The sequence below is a fragment of the Bos taurus genome, chromosome 6 (assembly GCF_002263795.3).
Source record: "Bos taurus isolate L1 Dominette 01449 registration number 42190680 breed Hereford chromosome 6, ARS-UCD2.0, whole genome shotgun sequence".
In the NCBI taxonomy this organism is placed as follows: Eukaryota; Metazoa; Chordata; class Mammalia; order Artiodactyla; family Bovidae; genus Bos; species Bos taurus.
The window spans coordinates 79,817,396-79,841,325 of NC_037333.1; the positions used below are offsets into that span (position 1 = coordinate 79,817,396).

At 34.4% G+C, this 23,930-nt stretch overlaps 1 protein-coding gene across 1 annotated transcript in view; it reads right to left on the reverse strand.

Moving 5' to 3' along the window:
* TECRL (trans-2,3-enoyl-CoA reductase like) overlaps positions 1-23,930 on the reverse strand; it is a 142,436-nt gene that overhangs the window by 29,675 nt on the left and 88,831 nt on the right. Inside the window, 3 exon segments of the mRNA NM_001080324.2 lie at positions 9,958-10,030; positions 11,262-11,367; positions 16,543-16,658. Of these exon segments, the coding sequence (NP_001073793.1) occupies positions 9,958-10,030; positions 11,262-11,367; positions 16,543-16,658 (295 nt within the window).

The window sequence follows — 23,930 nt, forward strand, 5'->3', positions numbered from 1 at the left end:
CATAATAAAATCTAACAGAATTGTTTTGAATGAAGTTAAAGACAATTAAGCAGACTACAGATATCTTATGGGAAAAAATAAATGAACTTTTTGGCCAGTCTAATGTCAAAAGACGGAGAAGGCAATGGCACCCCACTCCAGTACTCTTGCCTGGAAAATCCATGGACAGAGGAGCCTGGTAGGCTGCAGTCCATGGGGTCACTAAAAGTCGGACACGACTGAATGACTTCACTTTCACTTTTCACTTCCATGCACTGGGGAAGGAAATGGCAACCCACTCCAGTGTTCTTGCCTGGAGAATCCCAGGGACAGGGAAGCCTGGTGGGCTGCCGTCTATGGGGTCGCACAGAGTTGGACTGCATCGGACATGACTGAAGCGACTCTTTGCGACCCCATAGACGGCAGCCCACCAGGCTCCCCCGTCCCTGGGATTCTCCAGGCAAGAACACTGGAGTGGGTTGCCATTTCCTTCTCCAATAGCATAGCATAGCAATGTCAAAAGAACATATATAAAGTGAAAGCACAGAAAAATATGATGAAAAAATTAGACACACATAAAAATACAATCATTGTTTCTTTCATTTTTATAATTGTGAGGTTAAACGAAAGATTACATTATATTGTATGCATTCAGGTGTTAAAGAAAATTTACAATGGAAATAATACAAAAATTGGCTCAAATCTTCTGCAACTCTTAAGTATCTGAACTTAATAGAGCATGCAGTTTGATTACAGTTTTTTAATCTAAAATAACTTTTAACTTGTTTAATTAGTATGCTTGTTTATTTTCATTAAATATGATTATTTAATAAGATTCTAAATACTTGGCTGAAAAAGTTTTTATATGTATCTTTACTCTCTTTGTCATAGTCTTTTCTATAATGTTAGTATTTTTGCTTTTAGATTCAATGCTGATTTAGGAATGGATTTTTAAGTATCTAGTTTTAAAATTATTGTTTAAAAAGTTTTTGTGTTTGTCTATGTTTTCAGATTTAGTTCATCTCATTCAAAGATAATGTAGTTTGTACTACCTTTTTTTTGTTTTCAGATTCCACATATAAGCCCATTTACAAAGCAGATATAGAGTCACAGAGTAGTAAACATAATTATGGTTACAAAAGGGCAAAGTGGGAGATGGACAAATTGGGAAACTGATATTAATATATACACAACTCAGCTGATAAAGAATCTTCCTGCGGTACAGAGAACACCAATTTAATTCCTGGGTCAGGAAGATCCGCTGTAGAAAGGATAGGCTATCCACTCCAATATTCTTGGGCTTCCCTGGTGGTTTAGATAGTAAAGAATCCACCTTCAGTGCGGAAGACCTGGATTTGACCCATAGGTTAGGAAGATCTGGAGAAGGGAACGGCTACTCACTCCAGAACCTTGCCTGAAGAATCCCACGGAGAGGAGCCTGGCAGGCTACAGTCCATGGGGTCCCTAGGAGTGACTTTCACTTCATTTCATATATAAAATAGGGGCTTCCCTAGTGGCTCAAGAGTAAAGAATCTGCCTGCAATGAAGGAAACCCAGGTTTGATCCCTGGGTTTGGGAAGATACCCTGGAGGAGGGCATGGCAACCCTCTCTAGTATTCTTGCCTGGAGAGTTCCATGGATAGAGGATCCTGGAGCACCACAATCCATAGGGTCACACAGAGCCTAACACAACTGAAGCGACTGAGCAACAGCAGCATATATAAAAGAGATAATAAGAACCTCCTGTATAGCACAGGAAATTCTATTCAATATACTGTAATGACATTTATAGGAATAGAATCTGAAAAGAAGTGGATATATGTATAACTGATTCAATTTGCTCTGTAGCAGAAACTAACACAATGTTGCAAATCACTATACTCCAATAAATAATAAATTAAAAAAAAAAAAAAAAGATAGTGTAGAGTAGTCCTACTTTGGAGAAACAGCATTGAATTTTCCCTGTGGCTCAGTTGGAAGAGAATCTGTCTGCAATGCAGGAGACTTGGATTAGATCCCTGGGTTGGGAAGATCCCCTGGAGAAGGAGAAGGCTAACCACTCCAATAATCTGGCCTGGAAAATTCCATTGACTGTATAGTTCATGGGACTGCAAAGAGTCAGATAGGACTGAACAACTTTTTCACTAATTTTACTGTCAATATAAAATCAAAAAGTTTAACCTTAAGTTCTAAGTAAGCATTATAAAAGGGAAATAATCCATTGTGTATATGTACCACAGCTTTCTTATTCACTCATCTGCTGATGGATTCATGTTGATGTATGGCAAAACCAATACAATATTGTAAAGTAATTAACCTCCAATTAAAATAAATTTTAAAAAAAGGGAAAGAATCACTCTTTAAAAATCATTGGCTGAGATAATGAATGCAGGGTAGATCTTTTTGTAGATTAAAGCAGAAAAGTGAAATTCTGAGGAAAAAATTAAATGTAACAAATGTCATAATCATTTGACAAAGTTAGATCTGCTGGATCCCATTATTAGGCTTCCACTCCACTAAGTCACTTCAGTCGTGTCTCACTCTGTGTGACCCCATAGACGGCAGTCCACCAGGCTTCCCTGTCCCTGGGATTCTCCAGGCAAGAACACTGGAGTGAGTTGCCATTTCCTTCTCCAATGCATCAAAGTGAAAAATGAAAGTGAAGTCGCTCAGTCGTGTCCAACTCATAGCGACCCCATGGACCACAGCCTACCAGGCTCCTCCGTCCATGGGATTTTCCAGGCAGGAATACTGGAGTGGGGTGCCATTTCCTTCTCCGTTTTAGGCTTCAATGTGGGCTAATTATCTTAGGCCCACACCAATATTGTTACAGACTTAGTGGTGCCCCCTAATAGTTAGATGTTGAAGCCATAAATTTCAATATAATGGTATTTAGAGATTCCCTGATATTTCAGTTGGTAAAGAATCCTCCTGCAATGCAGGAGACCCCAGTTCAATTGCTGTGTGAGGAGATCTGCTGGCAAAGGGATAGGCTACCCATTCCAGTATTCTTGGGCTACCCTTGTGACTCAGCTGGTAAAGAATCCGCCTGCAATGCGGGAGACCTGAGTTTGATCCCTGATTTGGAAGATCCCCTGGAGAAGGGAAAGGCTACCCACTCCAGTATTCTGGCCTGGAGAATTCCATGGACATGAGCTAATTATTGTAGGGATCCCACTATTGCTATAGGTTTAGTGGTGTTCCCTCATAGTTAGAGGTTGAAACCATAAGTTTTAATAAAATTGTATTTAGAGATGGAACTTTGGGGAATTAAGTTTAGATGAGATCATGAGAATAGGGCCCTTGTGATGGGACTAGTATCTTTGAGAAATGCCAGAAAGCTTGCTTTTGCTCTTCACCATGTGAGCAGTCAGTGATAAGGGAGGCATCAACAAGTCAGAAAGAGAGTCCCCACTACAGAACCCCACCTGCCAACACCTTGATCTTGGACTTTCCAGGCTGAATATTTGTGAGAAATAATCCCTCTGGATTAAGCCAATCGGTGGTATTCTGTTAGAGCTATCAGTGCACACTAAGAAGTGATCAATTTAAAAAATTTAAGCTTTTTCTCAGTTCAGTTCAGACGCTCAGTCATGTCTGACACTGACTTCATGGAATGTAGCACCCCAGGCTTTCCTGTCCATCATCAACTCCCAGTGCTTGCTCAAACTCATGTCCATCTAGTCAGTGATGCCATCCTACCATCTCATCCTCTGTCATCCCCTTCTCCTTCTATCAATCTTTCCCAGCATCAGGGTCTTTTCCAATGAGTCAGCTCTTCATATCAGGTGGCCAAAGGATTGGAGTTTCAGCTTCAGCATCAGTCCTTCCAAAGAATATTCAGGACTGATTTCCTTTAGGATGGACTTGTTGGATCTCATTGTAGTCTAAGAACCTCTCAAGAGTCTTCACCAACACCAGTTCTAAAGCATCAATTCTTCAGCTTTCTTTATAGTCCAACCCTCACATCCATACATGACTACTGGAAAAAACGTATCTTTGACTAGACAGATCTTGTTGGCAAAGTAATGTCTCTACTTTTTAGTATGTTGTTTAAGTTCCTCATAGCTTTTCTTCCAAGGTGCAAGCGTTCTTTAATATCATGGCTGTAACCACCATCTGCAGTGATTTTGGAACCCAAGAAAATAAAATCTGTCACTGCTTCCATTCTTTTCCCATCTGTTTGTCATGAATGATGTGACCAGATGCGATGATCTTAGTTGTTTGAATATTGAGTTTTATACCAGCTATTTAACTTTCCTCTTTCACTTTTACAAAGAGCTCTTTAGTTCTTCTTCACTCTCTTCCATAAGGTTCTGTCCTCTCCATATCTGAGGTTACTGATATTTCAAATCCTGACAATCTTGATGTGAGTTTGTTCTTCAGCCAGCCTGGCATTTCTCTTGATGTACTCTATAAGTTAAATAAGCAGGGTGACAATATACAGCTTTGACATATTCTTTTCCCAATTTGGAACCATTCCATTGTTCCATGTCCAGTTCTAACTGTTGCTTCTTGACCTGCGTACAGATTTCTCAAGAAGCAGGTCAGGTTGTCTGGTATTCCCATCTCTTAAAGAATTTTCCATAGTTCGCTGTGATCCACACAGTCAAATGCTTTAGCATAGTCAATAAAGCAGAAGTATATGTTTTTCTGGAACTCTCTTTCTTTTTCTATGATCCAATGGATGTTGACAATTTGATCTCTGGTTCCTTTGCATTTTCTAGATCCAGCTTGAACATCTGGAAGTTCTCAGTTCATGTACTGTTGAAGTCTGGCTTGGAAAAAAATTAGTATTACTTTGCTAGCATGTGAATGAGTGCAATTGTAAGGTAGTTTGAACAGTCTTTGACATTGCCTTTCTTTGGAATTAGAATGAAAACTGACTTTCCCAGTCCTATGGTCATGGCTGAGTTTTCTAAATTTGCTGGCATATTAAGTGTACCACTTTCACAGCATCATCTTATAGGATTTGAAATAGTTCAGCTGGAATTGCATCACTTCCACTAGCTTTATTCGTAGTGATTTTACTAAGGCCCACTTGACTTCAGACTCCATGATGTCTGGCTCTAGGTTCATGATCATACCATCGTGGTTGTCTGGGTCATAAAGATATATTTTGTATAATTCTTCTGTGTATTCTTGCCACCTTTACTTGATATCTTCTGCTTCTCTTAGGCCCATACCATTTCTGTCCTTTACTGAGCCCATCTTTGCATGAAATGTTCCTTTGGTATCTCTAATTTTCTTGAAGAGATCTCTAGTCTTTCCCATTCTGTTTTTTTTTTTTTTTTTTCCTCTATTTGTTTGCATTTATCACTGAGGAAGGCTTTCTTATCTCTCCTTACTATTCTTTGGAACTCTGCATTCAAATGGGTATATCTTTCCTTTTCTCCTTTGCCTTTCACTTCTTTTCTTTTCTCAGCTATTTGTAAGGCCTCCTCAAACAACCATTTTGCATTTCTTTTTCTTGGGGATGGTCTTGATCCCTTCCTCCTATACAATGTCATGAACCTCTGTCCATAGCTCTTCAGGCACTCTGTATATCAGATCTAATCCCTTGAATCTTTTTCTCACTTCCACTGTATTATCATAAGGGATTTGATTTAGGTCATACCTGAATAGTCTAGTGGTTTTCCCATTTTCTTCAATTTAAGTCTGAATTTGGCAATAAGGATTTCATGATCTGAGCCACAGTCAGTTCCCTTGTCTTCTTTTTGCTGTCTGTATAGAGCTTCTCCATCTTTGGCTGCAAAGAATCCATCTGGTGATGTCCATGTGTAGAATCATCTCTTGCTGTTGGAAAAGGGTGTTTGCTATGAACAGTACGTTCTGTTGGCAAAACTATTAGCCTTGGCCCTGCCAAACTTGCCTGTTACTTCAGGTATCTCTTGACTTCCTGCTTTTGCGTTCCAGTCCCCTGTGATGAAAGGGACATCTTTTTTTTGGTGTTCATTCTAGAAAGTCTCATTGGTCCTCATAGAACCGTTTAACTTCAGCTTTTTCAGCATTAGTGGTTGAGGCGTAGACTTGGATTACTGGGATTTTGAATGGTTTGCCTTGAAATTGAACAGAGATCATTCTGTCATTTTTTGAGATTATACCCAAGTACTGGATTTAGGACTCTTTTGTTGACTATAAGGGCTACTCCATTTCTTCTAAGGGATTCTTGCCCACAGTAGTAAATAGAATCGTCATCTGAGTTAAATTCACCCATTCTAGTCCATTTTAGTTCACTGATTCCTAAGATGTGGATGTTCACTCTTGCTATCTCCTGTTTGACCACTTCCAATTTGCCTTGATTCATGGACCTAACATTCCAGGTTCTTATGCAATATTGATCTTTACAGCATCAGACTTTACTTTCATCACCAGTCACCTCAATAACTGGGTGTTGTGTTTGCTTTGGCTCTGTCTCATCAATGTTTTTTGAGTTATTTCTCCACTCTTCTCTAGTAGCATATTGGGCACCTACCAACATGGCGAGTTCATCTTTCAGTGTCATATATTTTTGCTTTAAGCTTCTCCTACTTAGATAAAAATTAAAGATCAAGTTGATGTGATTTTTTTTCCCAGAAAATGTCTATCCAGAATATATTGATTTGGCCTACTAAGGGCTGACTAGCCTTTTGCTCAGATTACTACTTTCTGTGCCAAAGTGCCGATTCTGTTCCAGTTATTTGCTGGTTGTGAGTGAACTGAATAAGGGATGTGCAGTACCAACCACTGTCAGATGTTACTGACCATGATGTGCATCTGTTAGTTATAGAGTGATATGTATACTGAGAGCTAGCTGCAAAGGTTGTACTTTGTGTCACTGCAATTCACATGTATGGTAACTGAAACCTGAAGTGTGGATTTAGGGGCTGGTATTATTTAACTGAACTATAAGAACTGAAATGCATGCATATCAGAGCCATGCAAAGCCTGCGGTGCCTATACATGATATTCACTCTCCACTTGGCATAGTTATTGTAATGCTCCATATATCTTCACAGAACTGGAATCCTACTTACATCATATTTATTGTAAAGTCTTAAGCATTGTAAAATTAAGCTTTTAGCATCTTAGTTTCCTGATATATAATGGGGATTATTAACAGTTATATAATGATATTTTTTCTCATTTAAATTTTTTTGTACTTTTAAATTGGAGGATAGTTTACAATGTTATGTTGGTTTATGCCATACATCAATGTGAATCAGCCATAATTATATATATATATATATATATATATATATATATATATACACACACACATATATATATATACATATATACATATATACATATATACTCCCTTTCCTCTTGATTCTACATAACCCTCAAATGTTGTTTCTAATTCCAAAACAAATACCAATTTTACAGTTCTTGCCAAATAATACATTTTCCATAAGTATTTTGCACATATTAAGCACTGCTGCTGCTGCAGCTAAGTCGCTTCAGTTGTGTCCAACTCTGTGCGACCCCTGAGATGGCCAGCCCACCAGGCTCCCCCGTCCCTGGGATTCTCCAGGCAAGAAAACTGGAGTGGGTTGCCATTTCCTTCTTCGATGCATGAAAGTGAAAAATGAAAGTGAAGTCGCTCAGTTGTCTCCGACTCTGAGCGACTCCATAGACCGCAGCCTAACTGCAGCCTACCAGGCTCCTCCATCCATGGGATTTTCCAGGCAAGAATACTGGAGTGGGGTGCCACTGCCTTCTCCAAATATTAAGCACAGTTAACCTCTATTATTTTGCATCATATATATGAATGCAGCAATTTTCAGAGGCTCCTTTTCTTAAATATCATGAATCAAAAATATCTTTATTTTTTTTCTGTTCATGTTCTAAAGTTGGAAAGTACATTTTCAGATAAAATATTTTAAAATATAAGAGTTTTGTGAGATCAAGATCAGGGAATTTTTTTCCTTTCATATTCATAGTTCATTGGTTAGTATTTTTTTGTTCAGTCTCTCAGTCATATCCAGTTCTTTGTGAGCCCATGGGCTGCAGCCCACCAGGCCTCCCTGTCCTTCACCATCTCCTGGAGCCTGCTCAAACTCATGTCCATTCAGTCAGAGATGCCATCCAACAATCTCATCCTCTGTCATCCCCTTTCTGCCTTCAGCCTTTCCCAGCATCAGGATCTTTTCTGATGAGTCAGCTCTTTGCATCAAGTGGTCAAAGTGTTGGAGCTTCAGCTTCATTATTAGTCCTTCCAATGAATATTCAGGGTTGTTTTCCTCTAGGATTAACTAGTTTGATCTCCTTGCTGTTCAAGGGACTCTCAAGAGTCTTCTTCAACACCACAGTTCAAAAGCATCAATTTTTCAGCACTCAGCCTTCTTTATGGTATAACTCTCACATCCACACATGACTACTGGGAAAACCATAGCCTTGACTAGATGGACCTTTGTCGCCAAAATAATATCTCTGCTTTTTAAATGCTCTGGGTTTCTCATAGGTTTTCTTCCAAGGAGCAAGAGTCTTTTAATTTCATGGCTGCAATTACCAATGACAGTGATTTTGGAACCCAAGAAAATAAAGTCTGTCACTGTTTTCATTGTTTCCCCAAGTATTTGCCTTAAAGAAATGGGACCGGGTGCCATGATCTTAGTTTTTTGAATGTTGAGTTTTATGCCAGCTTTTTCACTTTCCTGTTTCACTTTTATGAAGAGGCTTTTTACTTCTTTTTTGCCATGAGGGTGGTGTCATCTGCATATCTGAGGTTATTGATATTTTAAATCCTGGCAATCTTGATTCCAGTTTGTGTTTCATCCAGCCTGGCATTTTGTATGATGTACACTGCATGGAAGTTAAATAAGCAGGGTGAAAATATACAGCCTTGACATACTCCTTTCTCAATTTTGAACCAGTCAAATGTTACATGTCCAGTTCTAATGGTTGCTTCTTGACCTGCGTACAGAATTCTCAGGAGGCAGATGAGTTGGTCTGGTATTCCCATCTCTTTACAGAGATTTAAAATTCTGAACACTGAAATCATTTGCTCTGATGGCTGAAGTAGATTTGCCGAATTTTGACAAAAACTCTGAATAATGTAATTCTCTGTGTCACTACTTCAAGTAAGGATATTAATTTAACATCTTTAAGGTTATCTTATTTTATAAAATCTAAAATAAAGCTTGAATACATAATTTTATTCATTTATTTTCAAACTTAAAAGGTAGAAATTGACCACAAAAAACTCTCAATTAAGTGTGAAACATCACATATAATACTATGTGTATTATAATACATAATATATAATACTATGTGTATTATAATACATAATATATAATACTATGTGTATTATAATACATAATATATAATACTATGTGTATTATAATACATAAATAATATATAATACAAAGGCTCTGCTGTGAGTGCCTTTTGGACTGCAGGAAAAGATGAGGAAAGGTCCACTGAAGATTTAAAAAATGGAATTCTTTGATCAGGACATGTATGTCTTTCCCAAGAATAGGAAATAAGGATTCAGGTTTTGTTACAGTGTGCATTGCACTAAATTGATTCATCTGCATCAAGGGATAAACATTTAATAAAGTTATAGGAAGCAATATGTCACAAGGGGAAAGAAAAGCCTTATTTTTCTTTTTGAATTATATTTTTTAAAAATAACAATTATTTATTTAAAAACTCCTGAGAGTTTATTGTACATAATTATGTGATTATGTGGAATTTTTTTTTATCTTTACCTTTTCATTTTACTGTCATTTTTGAGATTTATAATCAAGTTATATTTTTGCTACAGTTTCTATGGATAGAAAATAAATCAAAATATGTCAGTCAAATTTGATATTCTAATCCTACGTAAAAATTTAATGGAGTATGTGTGAAAGCAATTTAAAATTGATATATTTTCATTATTTTCTTATTCCTTTATGTGTGCCATGTCATGCATCATTTCTATGTACTTTAGAACAGAGTTTTGATGTTGGCAATTTAGCATGGTGATAGTTAAGAAGAAATTCTACATACATGGTGGTGTATACCGTGGATGATTAATGTAGTAGGCAATCCAAGAAGTGAATCCCCAATAAAAGGCACAACTCTACAAATAAAACAAAATAAAAGTTAAGGAATATATATACACATAACATAATTTGAATCCACCCCAAACATTAGTATTCCACATCACAGTATTTTGGTATAAAAAGGTTATAAATTTTCTAAGCCTGATAACTGGAATGCTTCTTCATCCAGTCAAGTAGCTAACATCTTAAAAACACCTATCTGATATCACTAAGAAAATGCATTTCTTTGCTCAACCCTTGTTAATAGAAATGAGTATTTAGGATATAGAGAAATGTAAAAATGTATTTTAGGAAGATTTTTCAAGAGTAGCTTTTGTCTGTCAGGAGGGAAGTAATAAAAATAATAAATATCTATTAGATAAGATTTACCAATAGTCATATCCCCAAAGTAAATGAACAATAGCATGAGTTACCTAATGTTTCTTGATTGATTATGAAGAGAAATGGACTAGTTTGGGTTTACTAGGTTATGATGCTGATCTAATACTAATGTGATGAATGTTAATACCTTCTTTCAAAAGAGAAGCTAGTCTAAATGATTTTTTGAGGTTTCTAAGAGTTCAAGAGTTTATTGCTTCATGTTAATGACAAAAATAGAACAGCTTCCTCTTCGAAAATTTTAGAAAGTAAATATTTGCTAAAACCCAGGAAGCTCTTAAAGATATAATTCATTTTGAAACCAAATTTTAAATAGGAAAATAAAATAAATTTAAATTGGAAAATTGAGTTATACCATATTGCCTAATGTACATTTCCATCTCAATATTCCGCAATGTTTTCTGTTTTCTTGATAATCATTTGATTGTTAATAGCATTTATATTCATCATTTTTGGGGACAGCAAAGATCCTGTCATTACACTGACAACAACCACAAATAGAGGATATAGCATCATCATTTTAGTCATACAAATTTATATTTATTAGAGGGCTTATGTTTCAGATTCTTCCTCTTCAAGTGGTACTTAGTCTGAATTCAGTGCTAAGTACTTTCAAAATTAAAGGTGCCTAAAAGTACCTTGTAACATAAGGTCATGGCAAATATTTTATGTAATATTATTTGTTGGGGTCAGCTCTGATGAACCAGATCACTCACAAAATGACATTTCAGCAGTTTAAGATATGCTGATACACCTGAACAGAAAAATCTAAGCTTGAGAGAAACAAGCATGATTAAATGATGATGCAGATGATCCTATACATAAAATTTATCAAAAACAATTAAAATTACAAAACATATCAGTGCCCACCTTTAGCAAATTTTTCAAAGATGTATGTCCTGAAGAAACCTTGTGAACAAATAAGGTTTCCAAAAGGTATCGGATATAGTGTATACAATGACAGAAGCAGGCCAAGCTAGAAGGAAATAAAACACAAACCCATTAAATTCCCTTCCAAAAATTTGGATCACCTTATGGATAAGATATTTTCATTTTTTTTTAGTTTGCTATTACTTTCCTTTCTATTTTTGAAGATAAATCTTTTAAAGTTAATTTTATTAGAGTATAGTTAATTTACAATGCTGTTAGTTTCTGCCTTTCAACAAAGTGAATCAGTTACACATATCCACTATTTTTTAAATTATATTACCATATAGATTATTACAGATTATTGAGTATAGAGTTCCCTGTGCTATATAGTAGGTTTTTATTCATTATCTGTGCTATATTTAGTAGTGTACATCAATCCCAGTGTCCCAATTCATCTTTTCCCCATCTTTCCCTTTTGGTAACTATAAGCTTGTCTTCTACATCTATGAGTTTATTTTTGTTTAGTAAATAGCTTCATCTATATTTATATAGTGTAACTTTCTCTTTATCAAGAAAATACTGGTTTTAATAACTAAAACACAAATGTTAGTTTTCATATTTTTATTTTATTTATTCTAGAAAATTTTTAAATTTAATATTAAAAGTACTGTTACAACAGTTTCTTTAAATTTATTTCTGATGACGCTCAAGATATTTTATAATACCAGTCATAAACAGTATGTTCACATCTTTCTGAGGAATATATATGTATATGTGTGTGTGTGTGTGTGTATATATATATATATATATATATATATATATATAAAGTACTTATAAATGTGATCATATGAAAATGGCTTAAATTTGAAGCAGAAAATTTACAACCTACTTAGAATGCATTTGACATGTTATAATATTCAAAATAGCTTTTCATTGCCTGGTTGTCCTTTAACAATTACCACAGATTGAAAAAGTTTGAATTTCACTTCCTATGGATTCAATGCAGCTTTTTTTTTCCAGTTTGTTTTCTTGCCTAACATATTGCAATATTTTGTGTCTCTTTATGTCATTTGTTTTTGTTGCTTTTCTAACCCATCACCTCTTCTTGTCATTTGTATAATTAATATATAAAAAGTGAGTGTCAAATACAGTTTATAGATGTATATTTCCTTGTTTATACTTAAAATATATTTCCATTAAAATACACACCTATTTTATTATGAATAAACGTAAAATTTCAACAACTATGACTGCTATTCAAGAAAATCAATATTCATCAAAGATCATATATTAAACCAATAAATGTTAAGCACAAAAATCAGCATTTCATCTACAACATGTAAAATCGAACACTGAATCTACACTGTATGTTTATAAAACCACAATGAATTGATGATTTCAGGTACTAATGAGTAACTTTGGGAAAAACAGATAAACAAAAAGCAACATACCTAAATCATTAGTTAATATATCACTGTTCATTAATTCATAAAAATAAAACTGCACCTGTTATGAGAGAGATGTTCTACATGGTGTATAGATCTATGAACAATAGGCAAATTCTGAAAGAAGTGAGAGAGTACTGTGTATGTATTTGGGGGCAAAGCTTTCTAGACAGTAACAGAAACAAAAGCAAAAGTTCTGATGTAGGAAGTTGTCTGTGGGTTCAAGGGACTGACAAAATCAGTATCTCTCATAACTAGCTGGTTCAGATGTAGAAGTATTTGTATAAACACCTGAGAAATAGAATTTTACATTTTGTAAGAAAGCAGAAAAATTATCTTTTGCCCAACAATGAAGCAGAGCACTGAATGAGAAATTTCAGTTTAAGCTATGATTAAGTTAGTCCACTTATTTAATTTTTATTATACCATTAGGGCATAGAGATTATCATAGCAGATAGCAATGGCTTAATAGTTGGATTTACACCACTTTGTACATTATTGATAACTCACCAAGTATGATTTCATTTCAAAATATTTAATTATGTTTGGAAAAGTGAAAGTCACTCAGCCCTGTCCAATTCATTTGAGACCCCATGGACTATACAGTCCATGGAATTCTCCAGGCCAGAATACTGGAGTGGGTAGCCATTCTCTTCTCCAGGGGATCTTCACAACCCAGGAATCGAACCCAGGACTCCTGCATTGCAGGTGGATTCTTTACCAGCTGAGCCACCAGGGAAGCCCTAATTATAGTTGACTTTAATTCAAACATAAAATCTTTCTCTTTCCAGTGCTAAACTAATAGAACATTGATAAGTAGGTTTGGATCCATTTCTTTTTTCCAGTTGTAATATTTGAAGATTTCTTATGTTTTATCAACTAAGTTTCAAGATATGAGGACTGTTAAAAAGAAACTTTATAAAGTTTTAAGGCAGTCATTGTATCAGGTTTTTTAGAGGAAGAATATGAAGGCAATATTCAGATAAAAGTTTGTCAGTGTAAGAGATTTTGCTAACAATGGATACTGAATTGTAAGTGTAAGAATTGAAAGTGTAAGAATTCCAGGAATTGATGGAAGTTCAGTAAAAGCAACAAATAGAAGGTTTTAGAGCATATTTAAGTGGAGTATGAGATATGAGGGATGATCTGAATGTGGGGAGTTCATAAGGTCAGAGACCTAAACAAGGACAAAGTATCCAAATTTCAAAAGCTGTTTTGTTGTTTTTTGTTTGTTTGTTTTGTGTTTGTATTTAAGGCAGATATTCAAACTGTGGATACTGAGCACAGGAAAGTTTTCTCTGGCTACTTTTTCATCCCTGATGTTGCAGTTAAAGCCTTAAGGAGATGCACATATGGCAAATGTACATCTAGATCACTAGATCCCTCTGCTGGGAGGGACCATGGCAGTTTTGAGTATGTGTCTGCTCTCTAAAATACTATTGACTGAATAAAGAACATTTGCATTACATCAAGCCATGGGCCACCATTTCACTACTTGAGGAGCATAGAGATCATGCTGGAGATCTGTCCTTAGACCTAGTGTGTAGAGTTTTGTAAGAGATTCAAAGAATTTGGGGGCAGTTGAGTCACAAAAGAAGTGAAACCTAGCAGAAAAATGCTCTGGAATATGAGTCAAAGTTACTTAGAAGAAGTAACTTTGGATTATATGTCAGGTGGATATGGGGTTTGAAATTTTATCTTTTTAACTTTGAGAAATGACATAATCTGTCCTGAAACTGAATTGTCTTAGAGATTTTGGGATTATTTTATAGACCTCTACTAGACACTTAACTTTCAAAAGTAGTTTGTGTGTATCTACTCTGAATGATTTCATGTAAAGTTAACATATTTGTGCTTTAGAAAGAATGTGGCACCCATGCATTTATCACTGAGATGTTATAAAACATGCCATGTTTGTGTTTAAGAATAGCAACCAACTATCAGTCAATTCCTTTGACAATGTTGCTGGGTAAAAAAAGAAAAAGGTCCTCCCTCCATGCTGTGATATATATCTGGTGCACATTATTATTATATGTCTGATCTGAAAAATGAGGGCAATTACATTCTCCAATAAACTCTCCACCCCAGACTCTTTCTAAATGATTTGGGCATTCTCTTCACTTAAGAAAAAGAAAGACTGACTTTCATGTTACCAAAGGACCTGAACAACTTGTCCTATACTAGCCTGACCATGATCCCTGAGATCCAACCTTCTCTTGCCTCCTGTGCACATGCTCCATACGCTTTCTCTCTGCTCCTACAAAGCATCAAACTTCTATGTACCACAGATAATTTCCATATTAATATTTCTCAGATTTACTAGTTTGGCAATCTCACATACTTTCATAAAACATAGAAAATATTTAAACATAACTTTCTTTAAAAAGCCCATCTCAGAACACACATCCAGTTCAGGTTCCTTTCTTTTCATACTCTAAAAAGCCCAATGTAAAATAAATTTGTATGTAATTATTTCATGCCTCTATTTATTCAAAACATTACTATTGAGTATTTTTTAAAAATCATGTAATGTATTATTAACATAAAAGATTGAACATCAAAAGACACTCATTATATAACTTAAATTCATAGAGTGAAAAACACAAATGACTATGTAAATATATAATTTTAAAGTAATAAAATGTATAAAGGGAAATATTTTAGTAGCATATTTCTCATGGAAGGAATAGAAATGCTAACACTGATAAGAAATATTGAGCTTTATGTGAAGTTTGAATAAGAGATAAGAAAGTGAAAGGCCGTGAAGAAAGGTTGGAGGAAGAGGGATGGCGTGTGTAGATACCCTTGTGAGAAAGGGCATGGCAGATATCAGAACAAGAAGGGTGGGCATTGTGGCTGTAGTACAGAAGTAAGAGTGAATGAAAGATTAGTTTCATATGGGACATCCAGGAGTCAAGTTATTCTCTATCATATAGCATCCCTATGATCTGAATTTTGCTTCTTAATTCACTTAGGGTTTAGGCATTTGCTCAGATTTCTTTTCCAAAAAAATAAATTGGTAACTCTACATATCAAAGTAGCATCTTGAATGATTATTCTCTTTTTTTTTAATTTGATATTTGATCTAGGGGACAGAGGTAAAGAATCCACCTGCAATGAGAGACCTGGGTTTGATCCCTGGGTTGGGAAGATCCCCTGGAGAAGGGAAAGGCTACCCACTCCACTACTCTGGAAAAGTCATAGAAAATTCCATGGACTATTAAAGAGTAGGACATGACTGAGCAACTTTCACTTTCACAGAGAAAGAGGTTATTTCCATAGTATGTAATGAATCATATATTCATATTTGATAAGTGTCCTTGGTCTTTTTTTGTGTTTTATATAAGAGTTAAATTTGATTTTGGCCTTTAATTTACTAAACAAAAATTTTAAAATCTTTTTTTTCTTCCAGTTTATTAGTTGTTATTATTGATTATCTATGAAATTTTGCCCATATTTTTAGTATTTATATTCTGAGCCCTATATATGACCTCTAAACTTTGTAACATTAAGCATTTCATTTGCTTGTTGATTGTGATCATAACTAACAGAACTTACCTCCACTCTAAGGTGGAGGTATATACTCTATTATATACTCTTAATATACTCTATTAAGTATATTAAGATACTTAATATACTTAATAGAGTATATTAAGATACTTAATATACTTCATTAAGTATATTAAGTAATAGGTACTTGTTTATAAACTTACAAAAATGTATTTTGCTAAAAGTGAATCCATGTTCATTGAGTTTACAATATTTTTTAACATAATATCTGTGTATTAGTTTGTCTACTTCTTAATCTATATGCACCATGTGTATGTATTACTTACTGTACCACTGGGTGACATAATCTTCTAGAGCTCTCTTTCATGTTATATATATACGGGATCCTCAAATAAAAGAGGAGATATATTAGCAGAGGTCCTGTGTATTCAGCCAAAAATACCTGAAAAAAGAAAGTGATTTAGTTTAAACAGTACATTTTATAGCTTCCCTGGTGGCTCAGACAGTAAAGAATCTGCCTGCAATGCAGGAGACCTGGGTTCAATCTCTGGGTCTGGATGATCCCCTGGAGAGGAGAATGGCAATCCACTCTAGTATTTTTGCCTGGAAAATCCCATGGACAGAGGAGCCTAGTGGATGACAGAATACCTGGGGTCTCAAAGCATCGGACATGACTGAGCTGAGCAACTAACACAGAACCACGATAAACATGTCCCCAGACTTACCCTGCTATATAAGCTGGTGAAATGGATAGGTGAGCATCTGTTCTCTAAAAACAACTAGACCAAGTGCTGTCACAAATAACAGGAAATCTTCCTTAGAAAAATTAGCCAAGAGTTAAGGTAAAGGACAATTATAAATAGTAAAATAAAAATATTAGACATAACTATAATGATGTCTTCATAAATAGCACACAAAGATTTTTATTTAATCATATGATTTTTATTTATCATTAAATAATTTCATTTAATCAAATACATAAGTGCATTTCTCATGTCTTTCTAGCCCCGTACTAAATGAATTTTCTATGTTAAACATCCCTGTCACTAAATGGAATGGGAAATCGCTTTTTGCTGCCATGTCATCTAGAATTCAATCAATTTGAAAGTGAAAGTGTTAGTCGCTCAGTTCTGTCTGACTTTTTGAGACTCCATGGACTGTAGCCCACCAGGATCCTCTTTCCATGGAATTCTCCAGGCTAGAATACTGGAGTGGGTTGCCATTCTCTTCTCCAGGAGATCATCCTGACCCAGGGATTGAACCCAGGTCTCCCACGTAGCAGGCAGATTCTTTGCCATTTGAACCACCAAGAAAAATCAATTTGACCCTTGTTCAAACTGAAATAATATACTTCTCTCTCCTGGAAATTTCAGATTTTTACTGAGTCTGAGTGAGTAGTTTTGGAGGATTGCTTTCTGAAATCTGGAGCTTCTTTTGGAACTTGCCACAAGTATGGCAACCATGTATGTGGAGAGAGATATCCAAACTATAGAGAGACGATCATAAGATTTGGAAAGATAATTGGAAATGAGACCACATGATTTCAAAAAGATTAATTGTCTGATTTTCTGATAGCTTTCTGAAACTGGTGAGTGTCCATTATTTGATTTTGTCTTGATGCTAAAACCAGGTTAAAGTCACATTCTGAAATTTTCAGTCAGAAAAGGGAAAATAATTTCCCTACTAGTTTTCAAAGAGAAAAGCAGAGGAGAGAAAGAATACAAATATGACAATGATAAATTCAACTGCCACTTCTATTTTGCTTTGTCTTTGCCAATTTTCATCATTTCTAAGGAAGGAAACTTGAAGCTGCACATATTTTGCTCAAATATGCAAGTGCGCACATTGATTTTCAGTGGAAACAGCTTCAGACTTTATTTTTTGGGCTTCAAAATCACTGCAGATGGTGACTGCAGCCATGAAATTAAAAGACGCTTACTCCTTGGAAGAAAAGTTGTGACCAACCGAGATAGCATATTGAAAAGCAGAGACATTATTTTGCCAACAAAGGTCCGTCTAGTCAAGGCTATGGTTTTTCCAGTGGTCATGTATGGATGTGAAATTTGGACTGTGAAGAAAGCTGAGCACCGAAGAATTGATGCTTTTGAACTGTGGTGTTGGAGAAGACTCTTGAGAGTCCCTTGGACTGCAAGGACATCCAACCAGTCCATTCTTTTTTTTTTTTTTTTTTCAAAGTTTATAAGTATTTTATGTTCTGTTTTGTTTTTCATGTAGATATCTTATATTGATGAAATTATTGTAGTCTAATCTTCATTTTTCATTTTAAGTCTTATACTCATTTTTTTAACAGAGAAATCTGCTTCTCTCTAATTATTCCTTATAATTAAATACAGGTTACTTTGGAATTTAAGTACACAAGTACAGAGCATTCTTTACTTTTATTAATTTTCCTTTTTTTAATTTTAGAGCTGAACGACAAAGGAATGTAGCACTATATAATGCTGAAGAGCTAAGTAAAGCTTTCCAACATTATAAAGAAAAAGTGGCTGAAAAACTGGAAAAGGTAAGAGGCAATTGTGCAAGTTCAGTGTTTTGTATTGTCCATATTCTGAAAATAAAGACAGACATAGAATATCTTTATAGTTAAAGCAAGGAGTAATTTTTATGATCTCACTCATAATAAGTGAAATAGAATATCTTTATAGTTAAAGCAAGGAGTAATTTTTATGATCTCACTCATAATAATTGAAATAAAGAATGTATAATGATTAGTTAATACCTGTGATGGATTCATTTTGATATTTGGCAAAACTAATACAATTATGTAAAGTTTAAAAATAAAATAAAATTAAAAAAAAAGAAAGTTAATGCTCATTATAAGACTGTAAATATTATATTAACCAACCAGTCCATTCTGAAGGAGATCAGCCCTGGGATTTCTTTGGAAGGAATGATGCTAAAGCTGAAACTCCAGTACTTTGGCCACCTCATGCAAAGAGTTGACTCATTGGAAAAGACTCTGATGCTGCGAGGGATTGGGGGCAGGAGGAGAAGGGGACGACAGAGGATGAGATGGCTGGATGGCATCACTGACTCGATGGACATGAGTCTCAGTGAACTCCGGGGTTGGTGATAGACAGGGAGGCCTGGCGTGCCGAGTCGGACACAACTGAGTGACTGAACTGAACTGATGCTTTTATCTCTTTTGACAATTTTGTGGAGCTACATGATTACAATATATGGCATATAGGCACATACATATAATCACATGTTTATACATAAACATGTATAAATGTCTATTTATATATGTAACTGTCTTTTATACATTTTTAAACAATATTTATTATCTCACAAGGTAAGAAATATTTTTATATGAGGATAAGAACAATGCAATAAGTTTATAAGTTTATAAATCCAAAAATTCAGTACTAAAGCAACCTTTTAATGTATTAATTTATGGCATAAAACATTCCTGATTATTCATATATAAATAAAAATATCTTCTGAATGTCTGATAATAGAATCTAGTTAATACTCTAGACTAATTAGGATAATGATTGTTTTAAAATATTTATTTCAATGTCTCTGACCTAGTCAAATCAATTTTGAGCAAATTCTATAGTAAGATGTCAGAAATGAAAAACGTTGTAAACAATAGTTAACATGACCAAATATCACTATTTATTAAGTTGATAAACATATTGTCATAAATAGGAAGGTTTTTTTTTTGGATCAGAGGAAATTAAACTACAATCTTATCTCCATCATCTCCTAAAAACTTTGGAGATCCTGCTATCTTACAGTAATATGTTCTAGGAGACCCAATATTTTAACACAAATATTGTTCATTCTGAAACACTGGGATTAAAAGAATGCCAAAATATAAAGCATATATTCTGATTTAAAAGCCCTGGAGGGTAATAAAAAAAAATAACTTTTGGACAATGAATCTTTCAAGAAAAATGTATATTTGGGTGAAAATAGAAAGGATGTTTGATTAAACTTAGAAAGTAATCAGAAAATAGATTTATAATTTAAAAAATCAGGATATATAAATGTTAATAAAACGGATTTCTGAAACAGAAACTGCTTTTCTTCTACTAAAAAAGAATAAAAACAAAACTAAAGATGAAATAAATATACAAAGGAAATATATACTTATAGGTATACAGCCTATGCAGATGAATTTACAATAATTAGAAACTCCACCTTAATCCAAAATTTACTGGCGATTTTATTTTCAAAATAAGCAAGTACAACTTTCTTTTTTTTTAACTTTGAAGATACATACTACTTCTAACTTCAATATATTTTTAATATCAAATTATTTTCATACTTCCCCTTTATACAAAGTTCTCTGTTTTAAACTGTGTTGCTTTTAATGTAAAATTCACTATTTTTACTAGACAAGCTATGAAACTGGAATTTTTTTAGAACTTCTCTAGAATATTCAACTTGTTGTATTTCTAAATTGAAAAGGAGTACGACAATAAACAGTTTTAGAAAATATAAATTCTATTCAACTTCAGTTGTTGTAAATTGATTAAAACCCTTGGGCTAAGATTTCATTTAATGCATTCATCCTTCCTTTAAAAAAAATATTTTTTTAGTCCTATTATTATTAGGGTGGTTTTGGCTTGTTCTCTAAAATTGCAATTGACCATTAAAAGGAACATGAATTGCTTGTGTCACAGATGTTGAAAATTGTTTAGTTGCTAGGTCACGACTCTTTTGAGACCCCATAGACTGTAACCTACCAGACTCCTCTGTCCATAGAATTTTACAGGCAGGAACACTGGAGAGCATTGCCATTTCCTACTTAAGGGGTTCTTCCCAATCAAAGGACTGAACCTATGTCTCCTTCATTGGCAGGAGGATTCTTTACCACTGAGCCACTAGAGAAGCCCTGCGGCAAAAAATAGTGTCAACAGTAATTTTCTAAAGATAAGAGAGCTACTAAAATTATGAGAAAATTTCCCAATAGTAATATTGCTTTGTACTCCATGAGTACTATTGAAGCTAATGTGATACTAGAAGGTTTATTTTTTTTCCAAGAAAAATTAACTGTTATATGAAAAACATATAATGGATAATTCTATGCTCATGTTATGCAAACAAACCTTCATAATGAGATCACCAAGAAAAAATAATCAAAATATTTTTCAAGCTCCAAAGAGTTACTGAGTCTTTGAAGAATTACAAGATCAAAATGTTTTATAAGATTCTCCTGAGTAGTAATTAACCTGGGGTATGAAATTTGGTAAGTGCCTGATGTAAAGACCAATCTTTTGAGGGTGCTTAAGACTGGAAGCATCAAAATTGCTGCTTGTTGTCTTTCAAAGACTAAGGTGGCTATAAACACCCCAGAATTTGAGTTGGAAAGTAGAACAGTTAAAACTTAGGAGTGAGGATGAAACAACAGATCTGTCTTCATAGGTACTTCATATGTACATATGAAACTCAGCCTGAAGTCACTTCAATCATGGATTGGAATGAGATGACCTGTACTCAATAGTGCCATTAGTCCATCTGCAGAATGATAAATTATATTTGAAAGGTAAAATGACCAAAGGCTTCTCCAAGTAATCTTTAAATTTATTAATATAATTTTTCTGCAATGTCAGAAATATGCAGTTATACAAGGAGTGAAGATATCATGACCATAACCAAAAGCAGCAGCAGGCATTGAAAATGGTTGAACTAAAGGTTCACATAACAGAATTATCAAGCACATACTTTTAGAAAACAATCTTTTAATGTTCAAAGAAAAAAAAAAACTTGAAATTTTAGTGATATTTGAAAACTTTGGTTTTTTAAATTTTATTTTATTTAACTTTACAATATTGTATTGGTTTTGCCATATATCAAAATGAGTCTGCCACAGGTATACATGTGTTCCCCATCCTGAACCCTCCTCCCTCCCGATACCATCCCTCTGGGTCGTCCCAGTGCACCAGCCCCAAGCATCCAGTATCATGTATCGAACCTGGACTGGTGACTCGTTTCATATATGATATACATATGAAAATTTTGGAAAGGAAAATATGAAAATGTAATATGAATCCCAAAAGGAGAATACAAAGAGAATAATGGAGAATCAAAAGATGAAGAGATTATGCAATTTTGTCAAATTAGATATAACTATCAAGCCAGGAACACAGATAACACAATAAACCCAAAGCAGGATAAATAAAACCACAATCATAACTATGTGCACCATAATCAAATAAAATAAAAATTCTGAATAAACCAGGGAAAAACTTTAAGGAGTACAGTAGACTTTTCAACAGAAATAATGGGAGTCGGAAATCAAACTAATAGTGTTTTTAAATAAAGACAGAAATAGCTGCCAATGTGTATTTTTTTCTGAAAAAAATATTCTCCAAGAATATAAACTAAATGAATACATTTTAAGATGAACAATAATTGTGAGAACTCATCAAAGACAGAAGGATAATACAACATGGACAGAAGAGCCTGGCGGGCTACAGTCCATAGGATTGGACACAATTGAGCGACTACGCACAGCATGTACAGAAACATTAATGAAGATAAAAATGATGAAAACGGAATGTGATCTTTAGTTAATAGGATTTGTCTGATGGGAATTATTTTATTATAATTATATTAATTTATAACATTATCCTAAGTCTTCCAATTTATCCTAAGTTCCACCAGACAAGAATTTTCTCAACATTCTGCAGCAAACTCTTGCCTCTTGAAAAATATTATTAAGTTACTAATTTTGACCTTGCTAAATTAAAGAGATTGTTTCTCACAAAAAAGAAAACATAATAATGCTTTTATTATAGGAGTGAATTTTAATATTTTATAAATGTGTAAGAATGTTAATTGTGGTAAAATATTGCTTTAATTTTGCAATTTAGTTGATATAAAGTGGGTGTGATTGCAATGTAATGTGTATATTTTTAGCATTTAATAGGACTGACTCATTTGGAGCAAAAATGTGTGAACCATAGGGTTGATTTAAAAATATCCAGCCTATTTTCATAGTTCTCTTTGTCACCTAAATGACTTTCCTCTCAGATAAGCTATAATTTTCTAGCACAATTGTCACAGAATTCTTCCTTAGCTTTTTTTTTTCCTCAGTGTTTATCGCAATGATGCAGCTGAAATTTATTATGTATCACAGTTATTGCCACTCACTCCAACACAGTTTCTGTAGATAGAATTCCTTTTTCATCATAAATGTGGACAAAGATTCTTTGAATATTTTAACCTTTAAAGATCAAAATCTGCTTGTTTAACATTTCTTCTAGCAAGGGTCTGTAGATATTACTTCTAAACTCTAAATACTTTGTTACAATATGCATGCATTAGTAGCTTTTTGGTAAACAGTACGATATACTCCACAAAGATTCAGAATACTCTAAACTTCAGTTCAGTTCAGTTCAGTCCTTCAGTCATGTGTGACTGTTTGCGACCCCATGGACTGCAGCATGCCAGGCTTCTCTGTCCATCACCAACATCAAGGTGGTGATTCCATCAACCATCTCATCCTCTGTTGTCCCCTTCTCCTCATGCTCTCAATCTTTTCCAACATCAGGGTCTTTTCCAATGAGTCATTTATTCACATCAGGTGGCCAAATAACTCTAAACTTAGTTTTATTTATTTTTTAATGCAACAAATTAACACTCAAAGGCTCAATAAATCTTGGAAACTAGAGCAACCATTTAGCCAAGCACACTAAATGTAATTATCTAAATTCAAGAAGATAATACAGGAAAAATT